This window comes from Tauraco erythrolophus, chromosome 6 (assembly GCF_009769465.1).
Source record: "Tauraco erythrolophus isolate bTauEry1 chromosome 6, bTauEry1.pri, whole genome shotgun sequence".
NCBI classification, from domain to species: Eukaryota; Metazoa; Chordata; class Aves; order Musophagiformes; family Musophagidae; genus Tauraco; species Tauraco erythrolophus.
Window position 1 is genome coordinate 36,280,532 of NC_141470.1, and position 26,651 is coordinate 36,307,182.

The following is a 26,651-nucleotide window of genomic DNA, read 5'->3' on the forward strand; positions in this document are numbered from 1 at the left end:
ATTTCTCTTTTAGTCTTTCCTAAACCGCTGTAATTCAGTGTGTAAAATTGGAAATAAGTTCTCTGCTCTTAGTAGAGGCAGTGATTTGTCAGCAGTTAGGAATGTTATTTCTGAATGTGTGGTTAAACTGGGCTTTATAATTTTAAAATATAATATTTTACAAATTTAATGTCTGAGAAATTACTTTTTAAAATATACTTTAAAAAATCCCTCAGGTAAAATATTTTGTTGTTGTTGTTTCTTTTGTTTCTTTGTTTTTGTTTCCTACGTGGAAATTATGCGTAGTTTAACTAAGCAGAATTTATCTCTGTGTGTTAAGGAGTAACTTGCAGTAGGTATAAAAGTAACTTTATTAATACTTTTTTTTTCTGTATGTAGAATGCTGTATTTCTTCCACTACTGTAAAATGAGTTATTCAAATGGATTCATATAATGGTAGCTTTACTCTGACCTTCTTTTCAAGGGAGAGGAATACATTCGTCATATTTCTGGAGCAGGCTATTTAGTAGGTGCTGGCTTCTGAAATTATAACATTTATGGATTCTTCCACTACACTTTACCTCATATATGCTTTGAGACTTCATGGTTTCAGCTAAATCTGGGACTGAGCAAACAAAACAAAGCTGGAAGATAAGATTTTAACCTACTTTACGATCAATGTAAAAACCAGAAGGTCTGCTAAGTATTATACTTGAAGTAATGAAACTAAAGGCTTTGGAATCTGAGTTCCTCCTTTATTTTGAAAAAATTGTCACCAGTGAATTAATATACCAAAGAATGTATTATATGCATTGTTGAAATGCATTGTGAAATTTTCAATCCAACTGAAATGTATCCATACTGTGGTTTCTGGGCCCTTGCTGAATTTCTTTTAGGTTTTAGTTTGACCTTAGTTCACTTGTTCTTCATTTGAAACCATGGCTGACTCTCTCCGCATTCTTTCATCTTTCAGTTTCCTGGAAACCATTGAGCTTATCTTTGTTTTGTGAATTGCATTGTTAACTGCTGCTTCAAAAAAAGTGTTCAGCTGCCAAATGCGTGTTGCTGAGCATTAATGAAAAGAATTTTATATAGAAAGAATAATAAATGTAGTTATTTTTCAATTGTGCCTTCTACTAGTTGGCCATTTGCATTAATCCAGTAGCATGTTTGAGGATGTGTTGAATTTCTTCATGGCAGACAGTAGGTTTAAATCCAAGCAAGCTGTTAAGTTAGATAGTTTCACCTTTGCTGGCTATATGTATGTTTATTTCAATTGTCCAACACTGGAAGCTGATTCTTTCCTGCCAAAATCTAGCCACAGATGCCTGTTTTGGGGTTTTGGTTAAAAATATAAATTAAAAAAATATTTCAAATGCATATTGAATACATATGCTTGTGTGTACGCACACATATATGGATAAAGTGTTATCTCTTAGCATGACTGAGGTATGGATACTTAGTTTGAAAAAAAAAGAGTCTGCTTACTTGCAGTAAGTACTTTTAAAACACAAGCTAAGTCTAGTTTGCCTAATCTTAAGTTTAAATTTATCATCAGATGGCCATACATCTCTAGGAATAATTCAATATTTTTTGTATAAATGTTGTTTTTTAATACTTCATTATATTAAAACATTAATCACTTAATGATGCTTCTAGTTTATATGGAAAATTGATTAAGAAAGTATTCATGTAGATACTGGAACCAGTTGAATTGAACTACATCCATATGATGGTAAGTAACATTGCCAACTGGCATCATACGTATTAGTTATGTGTTGATACCATGTATGAGAAACCATTGCTGGAATTTGATACCTGCCATGAGACCTGTTTTAGACATAATGGATTTCTAGATGAGAATGATCATATTCTCTGCTGATTCAATGTGCTGATCCTCTGTCTCCCAAAATGTAAAGTTTCCAGTTAAGATGACAACTCTGCTGATCGTTTGCCTCAGAATGCATAGGAGAAAACTGAGAAGCATCTCTATTCCTGTACTTCTCTCAGGCAATTTTGAACAAAGGAAGCCTTTTGTCTTTTTTTGTTGTTGTTCCTCTAACCCCACTATATTTGTTCGCATTCTCTTTCCCCATATCTTGCATATGATCTCATTTACTGTAGAGTTGAGCTTTCTCATCTTTTTTTCTCCTGTATGTAATGGTGTTTGCCATCTAAAAATAACAAACAAACCATCTTTGACTAAACACCTATTCTAAATTCATGTAGTGCTATTTATAGTCATTGTTCAATCTCCTTCTGTTTTGTGTTTTTAACATGATTTAAATCTAACTGTAACTACTTTCTTGTTTTTCTTCTGTAAAGAAAATGACATTCAACACAATCAGAGTCTTATTGGATAGACGATGACAGAATTCATGAAAACTGATTTGCTTCAATGCTTTTATATTATTCCTTCAGCATATCCTTTGTCACACCCTCTGTCCTCCCAACAAGTATAACGGTGTTCTTGTATTTGCCTATTGCTTTTTTTCACTATGCCATCCATTTGTCTGCCCCTGGCCTCTCTGACCACCATATCTAAACCAGGTCGCATGTATCCGCTTGCAAGGGCCTTTTTCATTCCTTCTTAACTCCACTTTCTCTCAACCTGACATCTTTAGTTTATGATTGAGAGAAATACTTGGATTCAAAGCAGGATGATGCCATTCATCACCCAGTTGTTACATTTTCTAACAATTGTGTATTGCTCTGCTTCCCTCATGCCTAAAGCCTTTTCAAAACACTTTCCAGTGAATTGATGAGGATTGTATTTCTGGTTTAAGACAGCTGAGCATATTGATCAGTGGAAATTCAATGTTTTCCTGGTACTTGACTACCTATGTATATGTAGCTTTTGTATGGATATACTTACAGATTTGTTTGGGATTTTCTTTTCTCCTTTCTCTTCCTGTGTTTATACAACATCTAGCATCACAGGTGAAGGCAATGACCATGGTTTCTAGCTGCGATGGTATTAAGATAGTGATTAAACAATTTCTCTGGTTAGTATAGGTATCCACAGGGTAAGATTTTAATCATTGAAGTGTGCGTATCCTTTTAAGAAGGTGTTTACTTGTTGTTACACATCTCTATTGGCAAACTTAGGCGTGCCTCATTGCTTGCTACCAGTTAACACTGTTCTTTAATCTCTGTAGGAAAGAAACCTTGTTTCTGTTGGCCTCCTTGCACTCTGTACCCTAAAGAGAAATAGTCAGGAAAAAGTGTCTGTTTCTTTGCAAGTGTTGTAGGGGAAGGCTGCGTTTCTACTTTGCCCTAAGATGTCACATTCAAAATGAGAGAAGAAAAACAACAGGGCTGCTGTGGAGAAAACCTGTTACATGTACTTAGGTGTAGTTTGTGAGTATTAACATCTTGATCTTTTGATAAGTAGCATATATGTGCATCTTTCCATCTTAGGGTTGATGGTTATGTAATTTAGAGTCTGCAATAAATGTTAACATGGATTTATTTTCGGTGTAAATTTATCTTATACATGTGTGTAATATTGGTGTTGACATCTCAGATATTTCAGTTTAAACTATATAATCGTTTATGGATTTTCACCTACAAAAGGCAACAGTATTAAAGAAAAAAGTTATTTTCGGTGTGATTCCTAAGCAAATACAAATTCCATTAAATCTGTAGATAAGATGGATATTGCGATTAATATATTAACACAAACTGATGGCATACTGTGATAAATCTGATAATCAGAGTTTTACAACAAAGCTTAATTGAAAGCTAGAAGTATTTCTGATGGATTTTTGGCTTCTGGAAACAGTTTCCTGAGGTGACAACAGCAGTATTTCTAGCATGAATGCAGTAATTTTCTTTTCAGAAAAACACTGTAATCCTGTTTACAGAGTCAAACAAAGTTGGTTTGAGAAAAACTTCATAAGTTTTATCTCATTTATCTAAACAGTCTAATTGCACAGCATATTTTTTAGTTATGCTCCACAGTGCAGGCTAGTATCAAAAAATACTTAGGAAGTTGGGATGTCCCTTTTCCAGAAAATCTTCACTTAAAATATTCGCTCTCATTAGAAATCTGAAGAGCTAAGGGCATATAAACTTTTGATGGAAAAATAAGGTAGATACCTAACATTCTGCTACTGAGTATTCATACTGATTGCAAGCTTGGCAGAGTTGGGCATCTTGTGGCCTGTCTCATGCCTAGGTCTGGTTTTTGATTCCCACACTGAGCATTCCTTTGTCTGTGGGCTCTGTTTGCTAGACGTGCTCAGAGCGTGCCAATACACCCAAGCAGCTGTAAATACAAAGCATGTCACCAGTCATGATCAAGATTATGTCCCTTTTCTTTCAGAAACTCTACCTAGGAAGTTATTGTCTGTTTCAGAGTACTCCTCCAGTTTCTTCAACCTCAGCAATTTCATCTCAGTAGCTTTGTCTCCATTTTCCTTCATACAAGAAAGTGACCTAACCCTACAAAAATTTTTTATATATTTGAAAGGAGGAAGGACATCATCTCTCCAGTGGTGAAATTAAGATATTTATCCAGGAACACAAAATTCAGGGCCAAACCAGCGAAAATTAGAAGGACGATATTTCTCTAGCCCAATGATGGGCAGGATGCTCCGCTGGAAGAAAACAAGATGATGTTCTGAGCACTGCTTGTACAGACTTTGATTCTCTCATGCAAAATACATGAACAGATTCATAGAATCATAGAATGGTTTGGGTTGGAAGGAACCTCAAAGATCATCTAGTTCCAACTCCCCTGCCATGGGCAGGAAAACCCTCCACTACACCAGGTTGCCCAAAGCCTCATCCAACCTGGCCTTGAACGCTTCCAGGGATGGGGCATCTACAACTTCTCTGGGCAACCTGTTCCAGTACCTCACCACCCTCTGAGTGAAAAATTTCTTCCTTATATCTAATCTAAATATTATTAAGATTATTGTGTGAGGACTAGGAACTTCCTTTTTGCAGATGACAGTCTCATCATTGATCTAGAATAATGGTTTCTAACACCATGAATTTTGTTTTTCCTAGTGCTTTGCTTGAGAGCTGTGGTGAAAAGAGTTTTAATTCACACTTGCCTATATCCTTGTCATCAACGTCTCTCGTGAAAAAGGGAAGTACGTTGAGACTTGGAAATCACTTTCTGGGCATGTACTTCTGTATCTATGAAGGTCAAGTGTGATTATCATCACACAAACTGATTGCGTGTACTTAAGAGGCATGGCCACATGCTTTGTGATAAATCCTGATCTTTAACACAGTCCTCTGATTCTGAAAGATGCAGGGTTGTAGTTTCTTCTCTTTTGGTTCCTTTCTGTTGCCTGATTTAGTTTGGTTTTGATTTCCCCTTCCCCCTGTTATCTCTGTTTTGGCACTGTTCTGCTTACAAATATTGAGAAATGTACAATAGTACATAATACTGTGTCATAGTGATCATTCTTTACAAGTTTTTGCTCCTGGAGTACTTAATAAGCATATCTCCATAAAGAAGTGTTGTGTTATTCAGGTAGTACCTGAATAAGAAGCCCATTATAATAAGTTGACATTGGAAGACTGAAGATAATGACTGGACTTTGTAAGAAATGTTTCCTCTACTTTTTAACATGATCGATTCCTATTTTTCTACTCTGCCAATTATATTTAGGAGAGAATAGGTTTATTTGAATTCCTTCCATAGAAGAAGTCCTGCGCTTTCATATTACTGCTGCAAGACTTGCACTATATCTTCACAAGCAGTTTTTTCCTTTTTTTTAAAAAAAAAAATTTAGAGAGTAAACCAAATAATGTAGTCATTTAGTTTTCCCAAATGCAAAAAGCAGTAAATTAAACACCCTTCCATACTAAGAATCTCCCTTTATATGCCTTTATCTCTCTGTCACTGCCCATTTTTTTAGAGCACCTCCACATTCTTCATGTGGTTGTCTTAGTTTTCTGTTGTTGTCTTAGTTTCTAGTTGTTGTTCATATCTTGGTCATACAGTCTTTTTTGCCTGGACTATTCATAGTCTTTGGTTAGAGGGTATGTACTTTTCTTCGGAGTGAATTAATCTTCTGTAATGCCTTACTGCAAAGCAGTTCAATTAAACTGCAATGTATACATCTGTATTGAATACTAAACTATTTGTTGCTAAGACAAATATTTAAATGTTCTGACAAGTTGCACTTTCTGAGATGTTCATGGAGAAAAAGATTAAAACTGGATAACTTCTTATACAAACACGAACATGTGGTTGTAGCAGACCTTTTTTTTTTTCCTAGCTGCTTTTCTTTCTGTAAATCAAAGCTTTCCTTCAAAGAAATCTCAAGGACAAGTGATGTCTCTCAGCAGGGAGTCTTCATTCTACAGGAAACAAACATTTTGTGCCTGTCCTCTGCTATAGGCTTAAATGTAATAGAAGCTTATTAAGAGTGTGCTGGAAGCTCCTGGTTTGTGAGGAGCAGTTTACAGGAATTCACCCTTTTTGTTGAAGCTGTATGTATTACTTTCTCATTTTCATAGAATCTTCTTATTGAAGACACTCGTGACAATGCAGGCTTTTGCAGTTAGTGCTCTTTCTATTAAAAAAATCCCAAAGATTCATGTAGTAGGATAAGAAGGTTTACGTATAAATATAGCACATTTTAAAAGTTTTTAATTTATCATATATTTAACAGATATGCCTATATAATTGGGAAAGTAATTAGAGTTGTTTATTGCTAGAATTATCACTCATATGCAATATCCTGTACTAATTTTTCATTCAAGGTAATTGACTGGGGAAATAAAATCCAATGTAAATACTGACAAGTGTTTTTATTGCTGATATTTTTATGGACAAAGGAAAGTGACTCCAAAGTAATATCAAGAAGTAATTAAGATTTTTAGTGTAATAACAAAATAACAGTGACCTTCTTAGTATTGTATACAAAGGAAGGCATTGTGGCCTACGTATGAGTAATTTTAAGTACAGTGCAATAATGGATTCAGGATACTTTCTCAGAAAGGTATGTCTTTAACTGGAGCTTATGTAATAATAATAATGATAATAACTTTGAATTATGTGAAATCAAGAAATGGCAAAAGTACGTCTTGTATAGAATGTAGAGAGTATGGGCTGATTTGTGGAGAAATATTAGAAATGTTAATTATGCATATATTAATCAAACTGTGAATGATACACATAGAGTGCAACCTGTAAATCGATCAGGAGTATAGATATGAAGAGTGGAGAGAAATAAGTGGTGCATAATGAATTTGTGCAAACAATTGTTATGCAAACAAATCTTTCCAGCTGTAAATAGTAAGAAACAAGAATTCTTAGTATTTGAAATTATTGTATTAATAACTTTAATAGCTGGTTTATTCTTTTTCTCATCAACAAGTGACTTTCAGTGACTGTCTAGTTTCCGCAGATGAAACAATACTGCTTGTTTTTGAATGGATACAACTATGAAACAATTTTTGATTGGAGAAGGAGGAGGGAGGATTTGTGCCATATGAATAAATCTTTAAGTTTCGAAACAGAAATGGCCTTTTACTTTGTATTCTTTTTTTTTTTCAATTACTCGAACTTCCTTACTGACAATTTGCTTTTTAAACCTTTATAATAGAATGTTTCTAGTTTATGAAGCTTTTGTACTGAAGCTAGGAGTTTCAGGTGCAATATATTAAAGCTGAAAAAAAAAGCATCGTATTGGAAACTGAGTTGGTAATATCAGCAGGAAAATCAGCTGCAAATTTAGGTTCCTTACATTAATGACATTTTTTTTATTCTCATAAAAATCAACAGATGATAAATTAGATTGAATTTCTTTAATTGTTACATGCTATGGGAATTGGTTTGGGGTTTGTTTTGTTTTGTGAATGCAAGTGTTGCTTCATAAGAGGATGTTCTTAGTAGGAAAAGTCATATCTGTATCTTGCTTGTTTTAATGCCAGGGGTTCAGAACAGCATTTAGCTAAAGAGAAAAGTGAGTGAGCAAATATTTTAATTAACCTCCATGATTATGCATCATGCTCTCTTTATTAAATAGATCTAACAGGGAGAAAAGCCAGTTGTTTTTAATAATTTTCTAGTGCTTTTGTGGTTTGTATACTTCAGTGTTCTGAAGGTCGGATAGAACTACCAGACCATAAAATCCAGCCAGCGAGAGATCTGGAGCTAAGAGAGCTCAAGGATTTATTAAGTGATGTGAAACTCTATTGTTTTGTGCATGTGTTACATAATTGCTGTCAATGCAAGGCTGTTAAAATTCCCTGCTAGTAATAACACGAATACCATTTTATAGCTTCAAGAGGAGATAAAAGAAGTTTCTTAGTCAGCACTTCAACAATATCACAGCACATGTCAGTTTTATTATTCTGGGGCCTTCAGTTTTGGCAGATGCTCTCCATTCTGGCTGTGGTGTGGTAATTACCATATAAATTAAGCAGTGAAATAAGCTGAGTGCAGCCTTATCCCTGCTGCCTGTAACCAGGTTGCAAGTACCGCAGTGTGAAACAGGCATAATTCAGGCTGATTATATTTAGAAGGCCACATGTTGAAATGCTGGGCCTTTATCTCTATTCAAGTCAATTTTAAAAGTAAATTGAAGCTGTTTAGTTGCTGTGCAAACAGAAGGATCATTCTTTCTACACAAGGTACTCTCCATAATAGCATTCCAGGAATTAGTTTAATCCATCCAGGTTTGATTCATAGCCACTAATTATATTTCAGCATACATTCTAATGCTTCAAATTATATGTGTCCTTACTTTAATGAGTTGTAACTAGTCCTTAAATTGGGAGCTTTGCACTTTTCTTTTATATCTAACAGGCTTTCCTTTGGATTTTATGGGATTAAACTACTATGGAAAGTCTAGGAAAGTGAGCTGAAATGAGTGATGGATTTGTTTTCTTTTGCTTTGTGTTTTTCTCCTAATTCAGTTAATTCTGCTTATTTGAGAAGCCTTGGAAATTTTTAAATCAAAAGTCTCAGTGCAGATTCCTCAGATGATAAGGGATAAACCAGAAGTTTTCCTCCGTGTGATAAGTAACTGCATGTGTCAAGAGTGGGCAAAGAAAATAAAGGTGATGTGAGCGGCTGATGCTTTTTAAAATCAGAAGAATCGTGATGGAAAATAAAAGTTTCAAAGGAAAATAGTGTGTTACATAATCTTTCTTGCTCCCCGCCCCCCGCCCCCCCCCCCCCCCCCCCCAGTATTGTATTGCAGAAGTCAAAGCATTTTAGAGAACTGGATATGTTATGAATAATGTAGTGGACACATGTAACATGGCCAGAGTCTCAGTGAGCTGGTGACAAAGCTGATGATGTAACTGCAATTTTTTGATTTAAATCCTTCTTTTAAATTTGGTGTTGTGAAGCAAATTAAAGCAGAAGCTCATGCCATCAGTGTTAGGCTACAGTTAATTATCTTTTGCTTTACTGGACTATTTTCTCTATAGATAAAACATAAATCTGCGAAACTGCTGCTTCAGAGATAACTTCTGATCTTTTAATAAGATGGAGAGTGGAATTTGAGATTTTGATTCTTGTGCTTACTTTTCACCTCTGAGGGATAAGTTAAAAGATATTATTTGAAGTTATTACATTTATAAAAAGTATCTTTATTATAATCAAAACAGAATAAAATTAGAGTTACTATCTTCTCAATTTTCAAGGTACTTTTGGAATAAACCCTGTTTTCTCTGTTTTGGTGATTTTCTTCAAGTATAGGATTTGGATTTCCCTTAACATTCTTGACATGGAACTGGCAATGTAAATAGTGAAACACAACTGAAATAATAGGATTTTTAATCTTTAAATATCAGAATTGTATTTAACTATAGTAGAAATAAACGCCCATGTCAGAACCAATTCCAGCTCAGCTAATTTTTATTATTCCTACTTAAACTCCTCTTTGGTGTCAGGTATTTCTTTTTCTGTCAGTTTTTTTTTTTTTCTTTCCTTTCTTCCTTTCTTCCTTTCTTCCTTTCTTCCTTTCTTCCTTTCTTCCTTTCTTCCTTTCTTCCTTTCTTCCTTTCTTCCTTTCTTCCTTTCTTCCTTTCTTCCTTTCTTCCTTTCTTCCTTTCTTCCTTTCTTCCTTTCTTCCTTTTTGATGATATGCATTGCTCGACAGTTGAGCAACTTATTTTTCTAACTGGCAATTTAGGTAGTTTCATGCAGCACTTCAATGTCCTTTAGAAACAAAAGTGTTACATAAAAATAAGCTGTTATTTGAATAGCTTGATTTTTGAATTGTTAAATATTTGAATTGTTAAATATTAGGGTAATCTTTATGTGAGCATATTGAATACACTTTTATATTGTTAAACAACAAGAAAAGGCACCTCCAATCTACCAGACAGGTGGTACATTACATTAGGATACTACTTCTGTTTTGGACGATCCTATCTTTTTCTCATTTTTGTAAGTCCTTTCTGAGAAGAAGAGAAAAGTAAATAAAATGGTTTAAATAATTATTTTCTATATGTGTATCTGCTCTATGCATTGTTATTAATTCTTACTATATAATTACCTTCATTAAGGATCTTTTATGTTTGCATTTTCTTAGAGATTAAGTCAATTAAGACAGGCCATAATCACACAGAATATTTAGAGAATTCACAGAAGAGTATGAGTGGTCAGAGAGATCTGCCTGGGCAGAGTAATTTTAAAATTTAATGCTGAAGTTATTACTTGATTTTGATACTCAGACCTTTCAGTACATGCTTAGGTTTAGCAGCCATGCTTGGAATGTCTGGTTTGGTAAGATCTTTATGAAAGCATTCTCTATGCTTGACAGAAATCATCTGAGAACACAGCTAACAGTGGATAAAAACAATGAATTGATGCTGAGAATATGGGAAGGGAAGACCTTGGTTAACCCTTAGATGTTTCACGGTTAAAGTTTTATACGTTGTTAAGCTTGCTCCACAAGCAAATACATACAATAAAACAATTCCAAGCTACTAATTATGTTAAACTACTCGACTTATTATCTGGATTCTTGCCAGGCAGAAAATTATTAGGCTAAATCTTACTTGTACTTTCACAGTTGACTTCCCTATAATCCCATGGAAGAGGAAAAAAAAACCCCAACAAACAAACCCCTAAAAACATGAGAAATAATATTTCATGGGGAAAGACATGTTTGAATTTTGGCAAACTTAATATTACTTGTGGATAGACTGCATTCCACCACCATCTTTCCCTCTTAAGTGTTATTAATTCAAAACTTTACTTGTCCATCCTTACCAAAAAGCCTTGTAAATACAAGTGAAATACTTGTTACCTCTGACACTGTGGCACTATTTGATGCGGGTATCCAAGATGTTGATAGAACCTATTACAGTAACTCCAGAGACTGGATTATTTGGAAAATGCTGTCAAGAGCTTTCACTGTTGCTTTTCCTTCTCTACTATCTCTCAGGCTTTCTGTTTGTATCCTGTTTATTGTTATTTGTAGCCCTTCTTTTTGCTTTTCATAGTGTGTGAGTGGACTAACCATACTAAGCAGGACAATGGTAAATCTCAGCCTCTACTTGTAGAGTTAGGATGCTATCACCTATCGTTCTATGTTGTTCTTATGTTTAGTCAGTTTTCAATATGGAGTAATATTGTTTACTTTTATAAATTCCATTGAGCATGTAAATAACTGAAAACAAATTTCACTGTGAGGACAACAGATTTTAATGTGCAATTTTAATCTCGATTTATAATTTTCCCTCATTTTCTTTCTTGAACATAGTATACAGCAAACACTTTCTAATTCAATTTGTTCGTAATCTTTTTCATTTTAGACCAGTTCTGTGGTTTACCTAGTAATGACCTATTTGAAACTACAAGCTGCCAGGTGATGTGCAAATTCACTAACTATATAAACCTTAAGGTTAGGTTGAATTAAGTAGTGTTGATACACACTTTTGATACAGGATACCAGAATCTCATGCGGAAATATAGTGAACTTATTCATGTTTTGATGAAAGCTGGAGAAAACAGGCAAGTTATGTGTTAATCATCTTTAGACCTTACTAGGTCATTTTTCTCTAAAAGAAAAATTGTTGCCTTAAAATAGCCTACACTCCTCTTATGTGACCAGATTTGATGTAGACAAAAGGAAACAAACTTCACAAAGGAAAGATGAGAATGATGTTGAGCTCTTTAATACAATGAAATTGATAATGTCTTTAATAAAAGTTTTAAAAGACGGTAGAAGCAAATAAAACAATATAGTGTAAGAATAATATGCAAGATTGAAAAATACCCATTCTTGTGGGTTTTATGGTATAGAAAGCTAAATTTTGAATTTAGTTATCTTAACAATTGGTCTGGCTGAACTAGCTAAACATTGTCTATAGGATAGCATGTCAAGTGCACTCTAATTAATCATTAACACAATGTTGTGAAATGAATGCCCCCTGCAATGAGTTTGCTTCATCTACACAACAGCTATTGTAAGCCACAGCTGAAAATTGTAGATAGTTTCTGCTTTGAAGCAAAACATTCAATTCTTGGTTACTCGTTATTGCAAGAAAAAAGAGAGAAAACTTCTTAAAATCACGCTTAAATATTAATTTGGACTGAAATTGCAAGAATGTTCTTTGAATCATTCTTGCATAGTTGTCTAGTGTAAAATGCTTTCAAGTAGTTAACATGAATATTTCAACTTGGTGAACTAGTATTACATTGGCACAAAAAATGCAGCCTGTAAATAATTAAACAATAATTAAAACAAGAATAAACTAGGTTTCTTTTAGTACTAAGATCATGTTTTTGAAAGCTGATGTTCTCTCAGCCTTTTGAGTTTCTTTTTGTCAAGAAAGGGGAGGTCTGCCCAAAGTTCTCTATACTGCCAGATCCTTCACAGAATCCCTATATACAGAAAGCAAAGTGGTTTATGCGTATTGCTCTACTTTGAAGGTTTTAACTTTAGATACAGAGAGTTAGGTAAATGTTAGATAAGTTCAGAGAGGGAGATTCCTTGCAAAAAGTCATTTATAAGATCATTTTTTTTTCCCATAGGTAATTAAGAATTTGTCCTGAATAATCTGATAATTCAAATTCTATTAAACACTTTATCTGTTTCAGATAAGATACATATAAGCGCTTAAATCATTACAAGAACAATCACTGTAGCAAATCTCAATGTTATATAAACAAGTGCACAATGCAAGAAAGTGGAATTAATTTAGTTTAATGTAGCCATAGTCCTGCATGTGCATTCATGTGCTGTCTGTGAATGCTGTTTGTGCTTGGGCATCAGGTTGCCTAAAAGTTATTAAAAAAACCCAAACCCACCTTATGCAGTTTCTTAGTTTGTACTTGAAATGTTTAAGGGACATGCTAAAGTCTAAGTCAGTTTAGAGTTTTAAGATAAAGCTAGTCATAGTCTATGCTCATGACATTAAAAAGTCGGTTAGACTGATTTTAACCAATTTACTTTCTGAAGAACTAGAAAGTAGAGAGTTGTCCTTTCATCTTGAGCAGAACACTGTTCATATTTCTAGTACAGGATGAGTATTATTGCTTGGATAAAATAACAACTCTTTCATTCTCAAGCCCATCTAGTTTCAAGGAATGTCATTTATGTGGTAATTTCCTTCAGCATTTATTGCCTGTCTAAATCTTGAATGGATCAAATGGAATATATTACCTGTGGCATAGATTTTAAAATAAGATCATCTTGAATATCTCTTGGGGCAAGGGGGATAGCCAGATACTCTGCTGCTTCTTATGCTTTCTTAAAACTTTGTAAATTAGTCTTTCAGAATTACTGCTTCTTTTGAAAACCAGGAATTTAGATATGAATTTAGATATACACATACATGCATAATAATCTTTACAGGTAAACAAGGTAATAGTTTAATTAGCTATAATCTTTGTGGGTTTTAGAACAGTGTTTATCATAAATGTTCAAGCTGGAGAATCAAGAGTCTTATTCTTTGTTACGTTTTTGTTATTATTGACAGAGAAAGAGCGAAATATCTTTTTGAAAAAGAAGATTCCAAACAAAATTAATTTTCTTGTAAACATTTATCTTCTTCCTCTTCGTAGATATTTTGTGTTTGAGTGCAGTAGCCTTTACAATGAATTCTGGAACAGAAAACAGCGATAATAGAAACAACGGCCTTGTATCTTGGACTTCTCTAGTGAGCTGTTAATGTACAAGTTGTTCAAAACATTTATCTAAACATCACAAATATTTTAGTTCAACGTAGAAAGTATCTGATACACAGTTTTTAAATAAATGGAAATAAATATTTTAAAAAATTGATTCTTTTTCCATGTAGTATGGTTTTGACTTAGAAGGTTTTCATGAAATCATAGGATCATTTCGATTGGAAAAGACCTTTAAGATCATCAAGTCCAACTGTAAACCTAACACTGGACTAACAAATCCAGCACTAAACCATGTCCCTAAGTGCCGCATCTGCATGTCTTTTAGATACCTCCAAGGATGGTGACTCCACCACTTCCCTGGGCAGCCTGTTCCAATGCTTGACATCACTTTCAGTGAAGAAATTTTTCCTAATAGCCAGTCTAAACCTCCCCTCATGAAACCTGAGGCCGTTTTCTTTTATCCTATCACTTGTTACTTGGTAGAAGAGACCATCCCCCATCTCACTACACCCTCCTTTCAGGGAGTTGTAGAGAGTGATAAGCCTCCTTTTCTCCAGGCTAAACAACCTCAGTTCCCTCAGCCGCTTCTCACAGGACTTATTCTTCCAGACCCTTCACCAGCTTCATTGATCTTCTTTGATTCTGAATTACTTCTCTTAAATAGTTAAGTTATCAGTAAAATAAAATACTGTGATGAGTCAAAAGGCATATGTAGTGTTTGAACATTACTAATACCTCAATCGTGCAAAGCAGTAAGAAAAAAGAACTAGCTGTTCGAAATATAATAGTTAGGCTGAAACAGCGGTACAATGCAGACCACAATGAATTACGTCTGTTTAGCTCAGGAAAGTACCTACTTGGTATATTTTAATTTTTTCAGAGTTAATACTTAGGTTACTGGTTTTGTTTGGAAAAAGGGAATATTGGTCACAAAACTATTAAAGTTATTATTATATAGATAATGTTAGAAATAGTTTTCCTCTCAAGTTACCATAATTCTCTTTTCATTCTGACAGATCTATCAGGACCATTCATATAAAAAATAAAGTAGTAGGAAATGTCCTGGACTTATTTTCTGTGGAAGAGATAACAATGTATACAAGTCACAAACACATTACTCTTATGTTAGTGTTTATAAAAGCAGGTTTGGCTCAGAGTGTCTGAAATGTCAATAGTTCATCTCTAGCTTTTGGCATCTGTTAATTATGACTGTAGTTTATTGACATGTATCTGCACAACAGTCTTTAATAAAATGGGAAACCTTGGTATGAGTGAGGTTTTGTTAGTGTGACAAGTAGACGAAACAGTGAAAGTGGTTAAGTGTTAAGAACATTGGATTTCAAGGTGTTTTACTTCAGAGGAATGTTACTGAATTCTCTTTCATGTCATATGTGAAAGACATATAATAATATTTCTAGACATAACTTTTTTCTCACATTTGTTTTCAATTGTTTTCCTTCTTCTGAACAAATGTAATAGCTCTGTTTAAAATATGTGGTCAGTCAGGATTTGTGTATTTGAATGCTTCTGTGGTGTAGATAAGTTTCACAGATTTTTCCATGATGTACTTGCATTTACTGTGAAGCAGTAAAACAAGTGGTTTTGTCTTAATTATGTGCATGTGCTTAAGATCGTTCAAGTATGCAAAGGAAGCTTTACTTATTTCATATCTTCAGGGTTTGTCATTCTGTCTTCGCTGCTTAAATCGGTATTAAACAGCCTGATCCTGCAGGTCCATGCTTGTAATATGAATTCAAAGAAATATTTATGATTGAGTTTTGTCCTGTGTGTATTTAGGGTTAGGCCTGTAATTTGCATTACTGGAAGAGACAGAAAAATAACATAATTCATTATTGTGGGCTATGCCAAGGAGAAAAAAATTAAAGATAATTCAACAAAAGGTTTAGACTATTTCAGAGATTTCTTAACATAGCAAAAATGCATACTTCTAGGAGAAAAGTACCATTTTCTGGTTGTGTGTAGTAAGTGGAATACTTTGATTTTTACATTTTCTTTATGACAATAGCTTAATTATGAGCTTGTTCCTGTTACATTAAAAACTGGACAGAAATATTATGATGGTCCTATGTGTGAAGTTTGAGTTTTGTGTGATTTTAAAATTATTGTTAGATGAGCTTTATAGACATAAGTGTGTATTTAGATGTTTATGTTTGCTTAGAATGCTGTCTTGCCTAGTCAGGCAACACGAACCAGGGCTAAATTTTCAAAACACTATCATACCACTAAACTGTGCATAGCGCACATATGCTGTGTGCAGAGTCATTCTCTCATGCAAATTAATGTTTGCATATGTAGTTACTGCTTTTAACATAGTAACGTGGAGTTTTGCTTTCACAATAGGAAAGTGCTTATTCTGTATGCATAATAAATTAGATGCATAACTCTCATCATGGAAAAAGAGTTTTTGCATGATCAGATGAGACATTGCGAGGTAGCTATAGCCCCCTGAGATGGCTGGCTGTGAAAACAGCCAGTGAAAACAGGATAGATATTCCTTTGGTTTCGCTTTTGGTAGTTGTCTGTTATATTCAGTCATTTTGTAAATCTGACTTTAAAAAGTTTGGTTTATCTCTCTACTAGTCAAGAAACGTCAGTCTTCTGGTATGTAAATTGTATCATTGCTTAAGCAACGGTTCATATACATGAATTTTGTATAAAGGGCTAAGAAACTTTTTCGCTATAGGTGTATTGTTTGGCTGAATGTGGTTTCTACCTACACTGTTTAGAGTACTATTACTGATCTGCTTTAAGACCAACTGTTTTCTGCTTTTATGGGAAACAGACGGAATGTCTGGAATTCTACTTACAAAAAGGAATCTGTATCCTGCTGAGTAACAGCAAGATGGTTGTCTTTTTTTTTTTCCTAACTGCAGATGTAAAATTCAATACCAAAGGCATGCAAAATATTGAAGGTGATTTACTGCTAAGATTTAATATTGTTTCTTAAATTACATAGCTATAAGGAGTATATCTGGCTGCAGGATTAATTTCAAGAGATGTAGCTTAATCTTTTGTTGCAGAAATATATTTCTAAAAGGAAGAAATAAAAGTAATAAATTTAAATTTTTAAATTGCTTATATATTAGCATTTTTGTTTTCATGTATTTGTTGCTGTTTATAAGCATCTGTTACATTCATGCGTACTTTCTGTGAGTTTACCAAGTTTAGGTATGTAGTGCAAATAAAATTACAGCACATTGCTGGATGTGTTTTGCTTGTGTTGATGACAGCAGAAACTGGAGATGCTCAGAAACTTGTTGAAAGATGTAAGTTTATCACATTCTTAAGAAATTTAAATACATTATTCTTAAGACTTAAATGTCAGGCATTTATGAAAACAACAGTAAGCCAAAAATGTAGATCTACTAGCATCACTAACTGTGATGTAAATAAGCAGTGCATATATAATGTCTTCTGATGAACTCAACATCTGTCATTGTTTTAAGATGATAGTTTGTGTTTACCCAGCAAAATCCCTGACATCTTTTTCATCGTTAGTATTTTGTTGGTATGATTTCCTAGTTTTCAGCCTCCTTTCAGAGGGAAAAATACGGTAGTAAGATGAAGATGTTGGAAATACTACATTAAAAGAACTGGAAGGCATTACTCAATGTGAAGCAGACATGCTGTGGTGAAAACAGCAATTACCCTGTAGTTAATACTTGCTCATATTTTCAAAGTCATGTGAATTTTGAATAAAATTAATATGAAGTCTGTGACTGCATCCCTTGGATTTGAAAATTTGAGCAAATCATTGTTATTTTTATAATGAATTTAACTTCATTTTCTTCTTTAATAAAATAATTGGGTTGGCAGGTGAAGAGATGCAACCAGTTTTTAAATTAGAATCATAGAATGGTTAGAGTTGGAAGGGACCTCAAAGATCATCTAGTTCCAACCCCCCTGCCATGAGCAGGGAAACCCTCCACTACACCAGGTTGCCCAAAGCCTCATCCAACCTGGCCTTGAACACCTCCAGGGATGGGGCATCCACAACTTCTCTGGGCAACCTGTTCCACTGCCTCACCACCCTCTGAGTGAAAAATTTCTTCCTTATATCCAACCTAAATCTACCCTCTTTCAGTTTAAATCCATTGCCCCTTGTCCTATCATTACATGCCCTTGTAAAAAGTCCCTCTCCAGCTTTCCTGTAGGCCCCCTTTAGGTACTGGAAAGCTGCTATAAGATCACCCCGGAGCCTTCTCTTCTCCAGGCTGAACAGCCCCGACTCTCAGCCTGTCTTCATAGCAGAGTTGTTCCAGCCCTCTGATCATCTTCGTGGCCCTCCTCTGGACCCGCTTCAGCAGCTCCATGTCCTTCTTGTGCTGGGGACTCCAGATCTGAACACAGTATTCCAGGTGGGGTCTCACAAGAGCGGAGCAGAGGAGCAGAATCACCTCCCTCGACCTGCTGGCCACACTTCTTTTGATGCAGCCCAGGATACGGTTGGCTTTCTAGGCTGCCAGCACACATTGCCGGCTTATGTTGAGTTTACTACTAATAAAAATATTTAATTGAACACTATTTTTATGTTAGCAGGTGCCCAATTTTAAACTTGAAGTCCTAGATAAAATCTTTTGAGCACTTGTTTGTGTTTTTTTTTTAATATTATTACAAATAGAGACAAAGAATAAGAGGGACGAGTTATTGGCTACTGTTCAGAAGTGCATCATATAAATATACAGTCCATAAAGACATTTTTTAAATTCAGAAGAACATCTTCAGAAATAGTTTAGATTTTGGATAAGCACAGGAATACTCGCTCTCATTTTATCTACAACCCTCTGATTGTAGAAATCACAGTGCTAATCTGTTAAGGACATCTTGCAGTTGGAAAAATCCTAGGTCTCTAGGAAACAGAGTCAGCAAATACATTTTTTTCATGTTAAGAGAACTTTCAAATTTACAGTATTATTATTTGTAAACTCTGAGTACAAAGTACTAGTATACGATCATGGTACACTGCAATATGTATTGCATCAAATTTCTAATAACATTTGAGTACTTAAAACCTCTGCCTTCTATTATTGTTTACATTTTTAGGAATCCTTTTATTAACATCTGGAATTTTTACAAACATCAGGAGTGAGTGTGGGAGAACAATACTTGTGCCAATTATATATATCTAAAGTCAAACACTTCATGACTCTGAAAAAGCAGCAATGAGATGTATACACTGTTTCAAAGGGGGAAATATAATTTTGGGGCTGGAGATTTTTTAGAGTAATTAAAACACACAGCTCATGCTGAAGTAATTGGAATTTGATTTCCGAATTGTTTTTTTTAAATCTCAGAACATGATTACTTAACTGATAACCAGTTTGCCTCCTTTTTGTAGGTTGATTTATCTTCCTTTGCTTCCATAGATTTTAGATTTTGGGTTTTTAGACTATTCCAGGGAAATAAGTTTATTTTACTATTTTATTTCTGTCTTTAAACCATGAGTATATTACCATGTCAGTAAATCATGCTCAATAATTTCCGGTGACCCAGAAGGAGGAGTACTGTGTAGGTGTCCTTATATAAAGAATGAGACTTTTGGAGAGAATGCTGCCATATTGGGGAAAAAAAAACCCCAACCCAAACAACCACAGAGAACTAGTCAAGAGAAAATGTGGTGGGTTGTTTGGGTTAGAAGTCATTCTAGGTATGAAATGTCTATCAGAAGTTTGGGATTGGAAGTCATCCAAAAAATACTATGCCATAAAGGAAGCCATAATAAATATAGTTATACTACTAACTCTGATTATTAAATATAACATTGGCATGTTAAAATCACTGTAGTACTAGCCAGAGTGAGAAGAGATGCAAATACATCTCTATCCATTTGTCATATTATTTCTTATACTAGGTAGTGCACACCAGTAACAAGAGACTCAAAGCAGCCTTTGGTGTCAATGACACTGTTATACTGTTATAGGAAACGTTCAGCATTCATACTGCTTTCTGAAAGTTTGTGTGTCGCATGGCTTGCCTTTTTTTTTTTTAGTGCAGGGTTGCCTCTTGCGCTTTGTTGTTTTTCCCCACAGGTTATTTCAGGTGGTAAATTAGCAGGGCAGTCAGTGAGGTGGGGAGAGCTGTGGCTTCTGATTCACAGCTCTTGATAGAATTTTGAGGCAAATCAACTGTTTTGATGAAGTGGAAAATAGTTTTTGGATTTTTCCCCACTTCTCTTGTTTCTCAAACTTGAGTTCTGTTATGTTTCTTAGTACTTCCCACATCAACTTCTGTTTGCCTATCCTGATCTCATATTCTTTTCCTCTCCCTCTCTTTCTCTGTTTTCCCCACAATAGCGATGGTCTCTTTTCAGTTGTTTTCAAACTGTTATGGAGGTTGCAACCCACTCAGCCCTTCATTTCTTACAATATCTTTCCATCATTAGCACTGTCTCATGCTTTGGTGTTGTCTCCTTTGTATGTAGCCTCTTTCCTTGATCTCTGCATGCTCCTTGTAGTCCCTGTCTCCTGCAAGAAATTTCTGATTTCTAATCACTCTAGAAACTAGTCTTTGTAGAGAACATTGACAGGGGAGGGTAAGAATAGATGAGAAAATAGAATAAATAGAATCTCCTTTGAGCTATTTTTCTCCCCTTGTTGCAGTGAAGGAGATAGAATCAGAATGGGAAATTCCTTCCCTACTCTCAATACCTTCTTAGAAACAATTTTTCCCTGGTATGGAAACAGCTTGACAATCTGTTTCCAGACCAAATGAGCAGGCTTGATTATCTTTTCTGAGCCATTAAAAAAATAAGTGTTAGAATTCTGTTTCATGGATTTGTGTCTTCAAATCAGTATCCAGATTACTTATTAGTAAGGAATAAGAGATCATAAACTATTTTATGAAAAAATTTGCTTTGATCATGCAGATTATGCAATGATTTTTATAAATACTTCTTTCAAAATTTATTACTGCTATTCAATTGGATGATTTTCTTAATGGTCATTAACATTGGAGATCTTTATTTATTTGAAATTATAAGTGATGACATATTTGTGAGTGTGGTGAAAAGGGGAAGAGAGTTAACAGAAGGCTTGAAATAAAAAAAATTGTTTAAAAATAGAAGTTATGATTACTGAATATTTTAACAAGATATAAAAGCGTTCATATCTAATAAATCAGAGTGATTATCTATTATGACTGTGGTTTATGTAGTTGGTTTACTACTAGATTTCTGAGAATAGTACAATACTCTTTCTGCAGTTCTTGAAATTTAAAATCCTCACTTCAGGTCAATCCAAGCATGCCACTTTCCGTACTTCTTTAAAACACAGCAAAAATCCCTGTGTGGTTAAAGCTCCACTGAGGCTGTATACATTTATTCCACTTGTAGTCTGTAAAGCTTTTAGATTCAAGAAGCTTTTAGTGGCCATTAATGAGACTGGATTCAAATCAGGTGGCAGAGATGAATAGACAATGTCTATGAACAATGCTTTGTTGAATTCCACATCACAATACCTACCCTGATGAGATTCTTTTCTTCATACTGAAATAAGTATTAAATAGTGCACAGTGGATCACTGAATAATGCTTTAAGAAATATTAAAAAAAAATATGTGAAGTTATTCTTTTGGTATCTTTGTCTGTTTCTTTGTTGTCTAAATTCAAACTGGTTTTAATCCTTCAACCCCTGTTGTTTCTTGCATTATTGCTCTCAATGCACCACACATTGTTATTTCTGCCCAAGTTCCCTTCAATGAGAAAGGCTTGGCCCATTGTCACTTCTAACTTCATATTGTGGGGAAGTATTGTGAGTATGAACTACAGAGATATTTTTTTTCTTATTTGGAGTACTATTGTGATTGTTAATATAGCTGTATTTTTTCTTGCTTCTCTTCAGTTTTTATCAGCATGAACCTGCAATTGGGTACTGAAATTGGTATTTGTCCTGAAAGCTCGCCTCTGTAGAATATGTGACTCTGGGGGAGGAAAATTCCTCTACTGTGACATCAATTAATGGTATTGTGTTGTATGGTAAGCATGAATGGCAGAAATTCAGCCAGTCGCAGAAGGCATGTAACTTCAGGTTCTTTTGTTGTAATAGTCAGAGTTGGTTTAAGCTGGATATAAAGCTTTGGTTAGTGCATAAAATTCCATCACTTTAGAAAACTGAATATGATTTAGCTAGTAATTGGAGATGGGAGGGGATATGGATGCTTTCCTGAGAATTTAGATTTTACTCAGTTGTGGGCTTCTTAGCTTGGATAATGTATTTCCAGAGAATAGTATGAAATTGGGAAGCGTTATTTGCATAGGTGACCTACTTTTGTTTGTAGTGATTATAAAGTACAGTATAAGTACTGTGTATAAAGTAAAGTGTTCTCGTCAAGTCTGAAGATGATGCCAAATTGGGGGTGGGGGTGACACCAGTCAAGACACTTGAGGGCAGGGCTGCCATCCAGAGAAAATCCAGCAAGCTGGAGGAATGGGCCAACAGACACTTTATGAAATTCAGCTAGGGTAAAAGCAAAGTCCTTCACCTGGGAAAAAAGAACTGCCAACAACAGTATAGGCTGGGAAGTAGGGGTCCTGGTGGGCAGGGGTGTCAAGCTGCAGGGGAGCCAGCAGTGTGCCTTGGCAGCAAAGAAGGCCAACAGCATCCTGGACTGTATTTACAGGAGCAGAGCCAGGAGAGTGAGGGAAGTGATTAACACCTCAGTTCAACACTTGTTAGGCCACATCTGGATTTTCTATACAGTTCTGGACACCCTAGTTCAAGAAAGAAATCACTAATCTGCAACAGAGAGAAATCTAGGGGCTGGAGCACTTGCCCTGTGAGGAGAGGCTGAGGTAACTGGTCTCGTTCAGCCTGGAGAAGAGATGGCTACTGATAGCAACTTTCCAACACTTACGAGAATCCATGCTCTTCATGATAGTAGGACAAAAGACCATGAGCATAATGTGAAACAAGAGATTCAGACTGGATGAAAGAAAGAATTTTCATAAACAGGTTGTCCAGAGAGGTTGTTCCATCTCCATCCTTGGAGGTTTTCAAGACCCAAGTGGATAAAATCCTAAGTAACCTGGTCATAAACTTCGTTTCAGCAGGAGCAAAGAAGAAAGATGATTCTGGATATCCTGAGGAGTAAATGAGGGCTAACAGACCACTTCTGCTAGCTAGATGAAGATCAAGTTGAATTGAGAGCTCCTGTAATATGACAATGCTAAAATTAGAAACAAGAGGTTAAGACTCTGAGTATATATTAAATGCCAACCGAGGAACTGAACAACCACTTCCGTAATTGTCTTGGATTTGCCTTTTGGAGTATTCAGTTCTTCATGTGTTCACATCATCTGGATATGAATAAATGTATAGTCTTAAAATCCATTAAATCACTAAAAGTTTGAAGTTCTTCAACTTATTTCTGAAATGAAAGTTCATTTCTTTATCTACTTATTTGGAGGTTTAATTTCATGTGAAAGTAATTTTAAAGTTTCCAATAATTGTTAAATTATCTGCATATGATTAGTTTTATCTCAATTTTCTATCTCGTTTTTGTATTTATAAACACTGAGAGCATTGTCTGCTACCATGTATGTTACTATCCACTTTACAGATTTTTGCTTCTCCAACTTTGGGCAAATTTCTGTCTTTTTTTAAGGGCAGTCTTGTATATGTATGAAATGTATTGCTGCATTTCAGCACGTTCACTGGAAGTTGGGAATACTTCACAGGCAATTATTGGCTTTCTCCCAGAAATAATTTGTATTGCTCTAAATTTCTACATCTTAATTTAAGGGAAGATGTGTTTACAAGGTGTCAGTCCACCATGGTACTTCATTTTGTGTTTTGCAAAGAAAAAGCTTCGTATTTTAATGCTTACCCATTTATCTCTCAGTAAGTAGTTGCTGAGGAATGCTGCAAGGCTCTGCAGGTGTTTTTTGAAAAAGGAAAAGATACTACAGGTATTTGAAACCTGTATTGGGTATTCTGCAATTATAATCAACTCTTCCCTTATTTAAACTCAAATCAAACTTGCTAGTTGATTTAAACTCATCAGACTTGCTAGTTGCCCTGCTAGTGACTGTCAGCCTAGGGCATTACAAAGGTGAAAACATATCTAGCAAATGAGAGCCAAGTTGGATGGGAACAGCTTTCCTCTCACTACTACATTCACACGTTTATCGATGTTTTTATATATATTTACCCCCTCCATCCAATTTTTAATACTTCTAAGCCCTGCTGACCTCTTTTGCTTAGGCTTATTGCCTGGCACTTTTAAATCACTTTTATTGTCTCTTACTACATTTAACAAAAAAACAACCAACCACTAAACGTAACCCTTCACAGATGTTAGGGTTATAGCACAGTTGTTTTAGTAGAGCACAGCAACACCTTTGTTGCAGGAAATGAGGGCAAATATCTCTTCCAGTGAAAACTATGGGAAGAATTTAGTTATAAAGAATATTACCTGAACTAGAACTTGGTTTTTTAGGTGGTAAACCTAAAACCTGTATGCTTAAAGTGCCAAGGGATCTCTCTAGTGCAGTTAAAAACCCCAATTGTAGATCTCATTCCAAATAAGGCTGGTCATATTATAGGGTCTCCATATGTCTCTGTAGGACAAAGATCCATTATTTATTCAAAAGGGCAGCTGAGTCATAAACTAGGAGTTAATCAGATCTCTCTTGTACAAATTCTGAACTGAAGCTGATTCTGCTTATAGCATGCAAGATCACACAGATGGTAGGTTTCTTTTCTGATGTATTTATGTCAAACTATATTAAATCTTTGAATTTCAATATTCCTTCTGATGGTATCCTCATGTTTGTGATATCTATCTTTAACTTCCTTTAGGAAAAAAATTCCGGTATAATTTTCTATCACTTCAACCCTTTATGTCTTTCTAACCATTTTGACATCTTTCTTATTAGTACTAGATGATGTGAATGTCAGCACAGAAAAAGCCAAGGTATGGCTGATGTTTTAAAGAGAAATTTAAAATAAACTGCCAAATTTTAAGCCATCTTGAACATGACAAAGTGGAACACTTGTTAAAACATTAATTCTGGTCTATTCTTCTGTATGCCTACAAACTAGTGAGAGAGTTATGAGAGGAGTTAATCAGATTGCATTATATTCCTGAGTACATCCACTGGCACAGTATATTCAGAGAACAAAGATTCCAGCTGGTTAGAAAAGTTTGTAATATCAGCATTAACAGGAGAAACTAGCTGCTGTAATGTCTGATGTCATCAGAAGGCAGATTGTGTTGCACCTCTAATTAACCACCTGTTGAGATTAACAATACGTATGCTGTCCAGGCAGGAAGTGAAGATGAATACCCAGCATTTGAGAAAGAGGAGTTATACCTTGACAAACACAGTGAGGATCTTGAATCTGCATTGCAGAAGCATCAATCAAAAGGCAGTGGTGGTTGATGCTTCCATCCTGAAAGCGGTTAGGAGACTCACCAGCCTCCAGTACTCGTCTGGCAGGGGAACTGCTTCTTTCTGAAATTCTTAATGTGAGGTATTGCTGAAAAGGCTGTTGAGAGTCATCAAATGACTCCTGCTCTGTGCTTATCCATATAGGTTGCTGTTTGCAAGATTGCTTTTAATTTTTGACCATAGGATGATGTTTCATAAGCTATACATAAAGTAATGAGAGGCAGAACGAGCGGTAGAAGTCCACAGCTAAACAGAAATGGCAAATTAGGGATTGGTCTCAAAACTAAAGAGGATATGTATCTTGAGAACTGTTGGGGTCGAGGGGTGCAGGAACAATACGTGGATAGGTAGGTGGATGTGAGATAAGTGTACTGTTGCAAGAATTATGCTGAATAAATCATATAATTGGAAGTCTTAATATATGATTAAGGTATGTGACACAATTGACATGACTTAGTGGGAACTCATATGAGTGGAATATTACTGTAATGAATTAAAGCCTTTTCAAAGACAAGCCAAAGAATCGGGAGGGAAAAGTGCATGTATTGAAAATTTAGAGGAATCTGGAGTTATGAGAAGGCTCCAGGGTGATCTTGTAGCAGCCTTCCAGTACCTAAAGGGGCCCTACAGGAAAGCTGGAGAGAGACTTTTTACAAGGGCGTGTAGCGATAGGACAAGGGGCAATGGATTTAAACTGAAAGAGAGTAGATTTAGATTAGATATAAGGAAGAAATTCTTTACAATGAGGGTGGTGAGGCACTGGAACAGGTTGCCCAGAGGAGTTGTGGATGCCCCATCCCTGGAAGTGTTCAAGGCCAGGTTGGATGAGGCTTTGAGCAACTTGGTGTAGTGGAGAGTTTCCCTGCCCATGGCAGGGGAGTTGGAACTAGACGATCTTTAAGGTCCCTTCCAACCCTAACCATTCTATGATCTGGTAAAGTCTGAAGGGAGAATAAGATAAAAGTCAAAATGATAAGACCACAACAGAAAGTGAATAAACGGATGCAGCATTTTGTGAGCAGTTAGCAAAACAATCTAGAATTTGGTGGTATGAAGAGATTTTTAATTTGAGACAGATATAATAGAGGAAATTTAACAAGCATTCACTGGTGACTTTTTTTTTTCCTTTTAGTAATGTTATAGTGCTCCTTTTTTTTTTTTATTATAAAGCAAAAGAAAGAAACTTGCTGGAAAGTTT

General features: G+C 35.2%; 1 protein-coding gene across 3 annotated transcripts in view; it reads left to right on the forward strand.

Moving 5' to 3' along the window:
- FSIP1 (fibrous sheath interacting protein 1) overlaps positions 1 to 26,651 on the forward strand; it is an 86,748-nt gene that overhangs the window by 32,587 nt on the left and 27,510 nt on the right. The window contains exon 12 of one of the 3 annotated variants that reach the window (XM_086614076.1): positions 4,307 to 4,852. The exons of 1 other annotated variant lie outside the window; for it this stretch is intronic. In XM_086614076.1, coding sequence (XP_086470202.1) covers positions 4,307 to 4,384 — 78 coding nt within the window. In that variant the 3' untranslated portion in view covers positions 4,385 to 4,852. Of the gene's footprint in view, positions 1 to 3,137; positions 3,325 to 4,306; positions 4,853 to 26,651 lie in introns of those variants that run through there. One more of the 3 variants, XM_086614075.1, reaches the window with a different exon arrangement.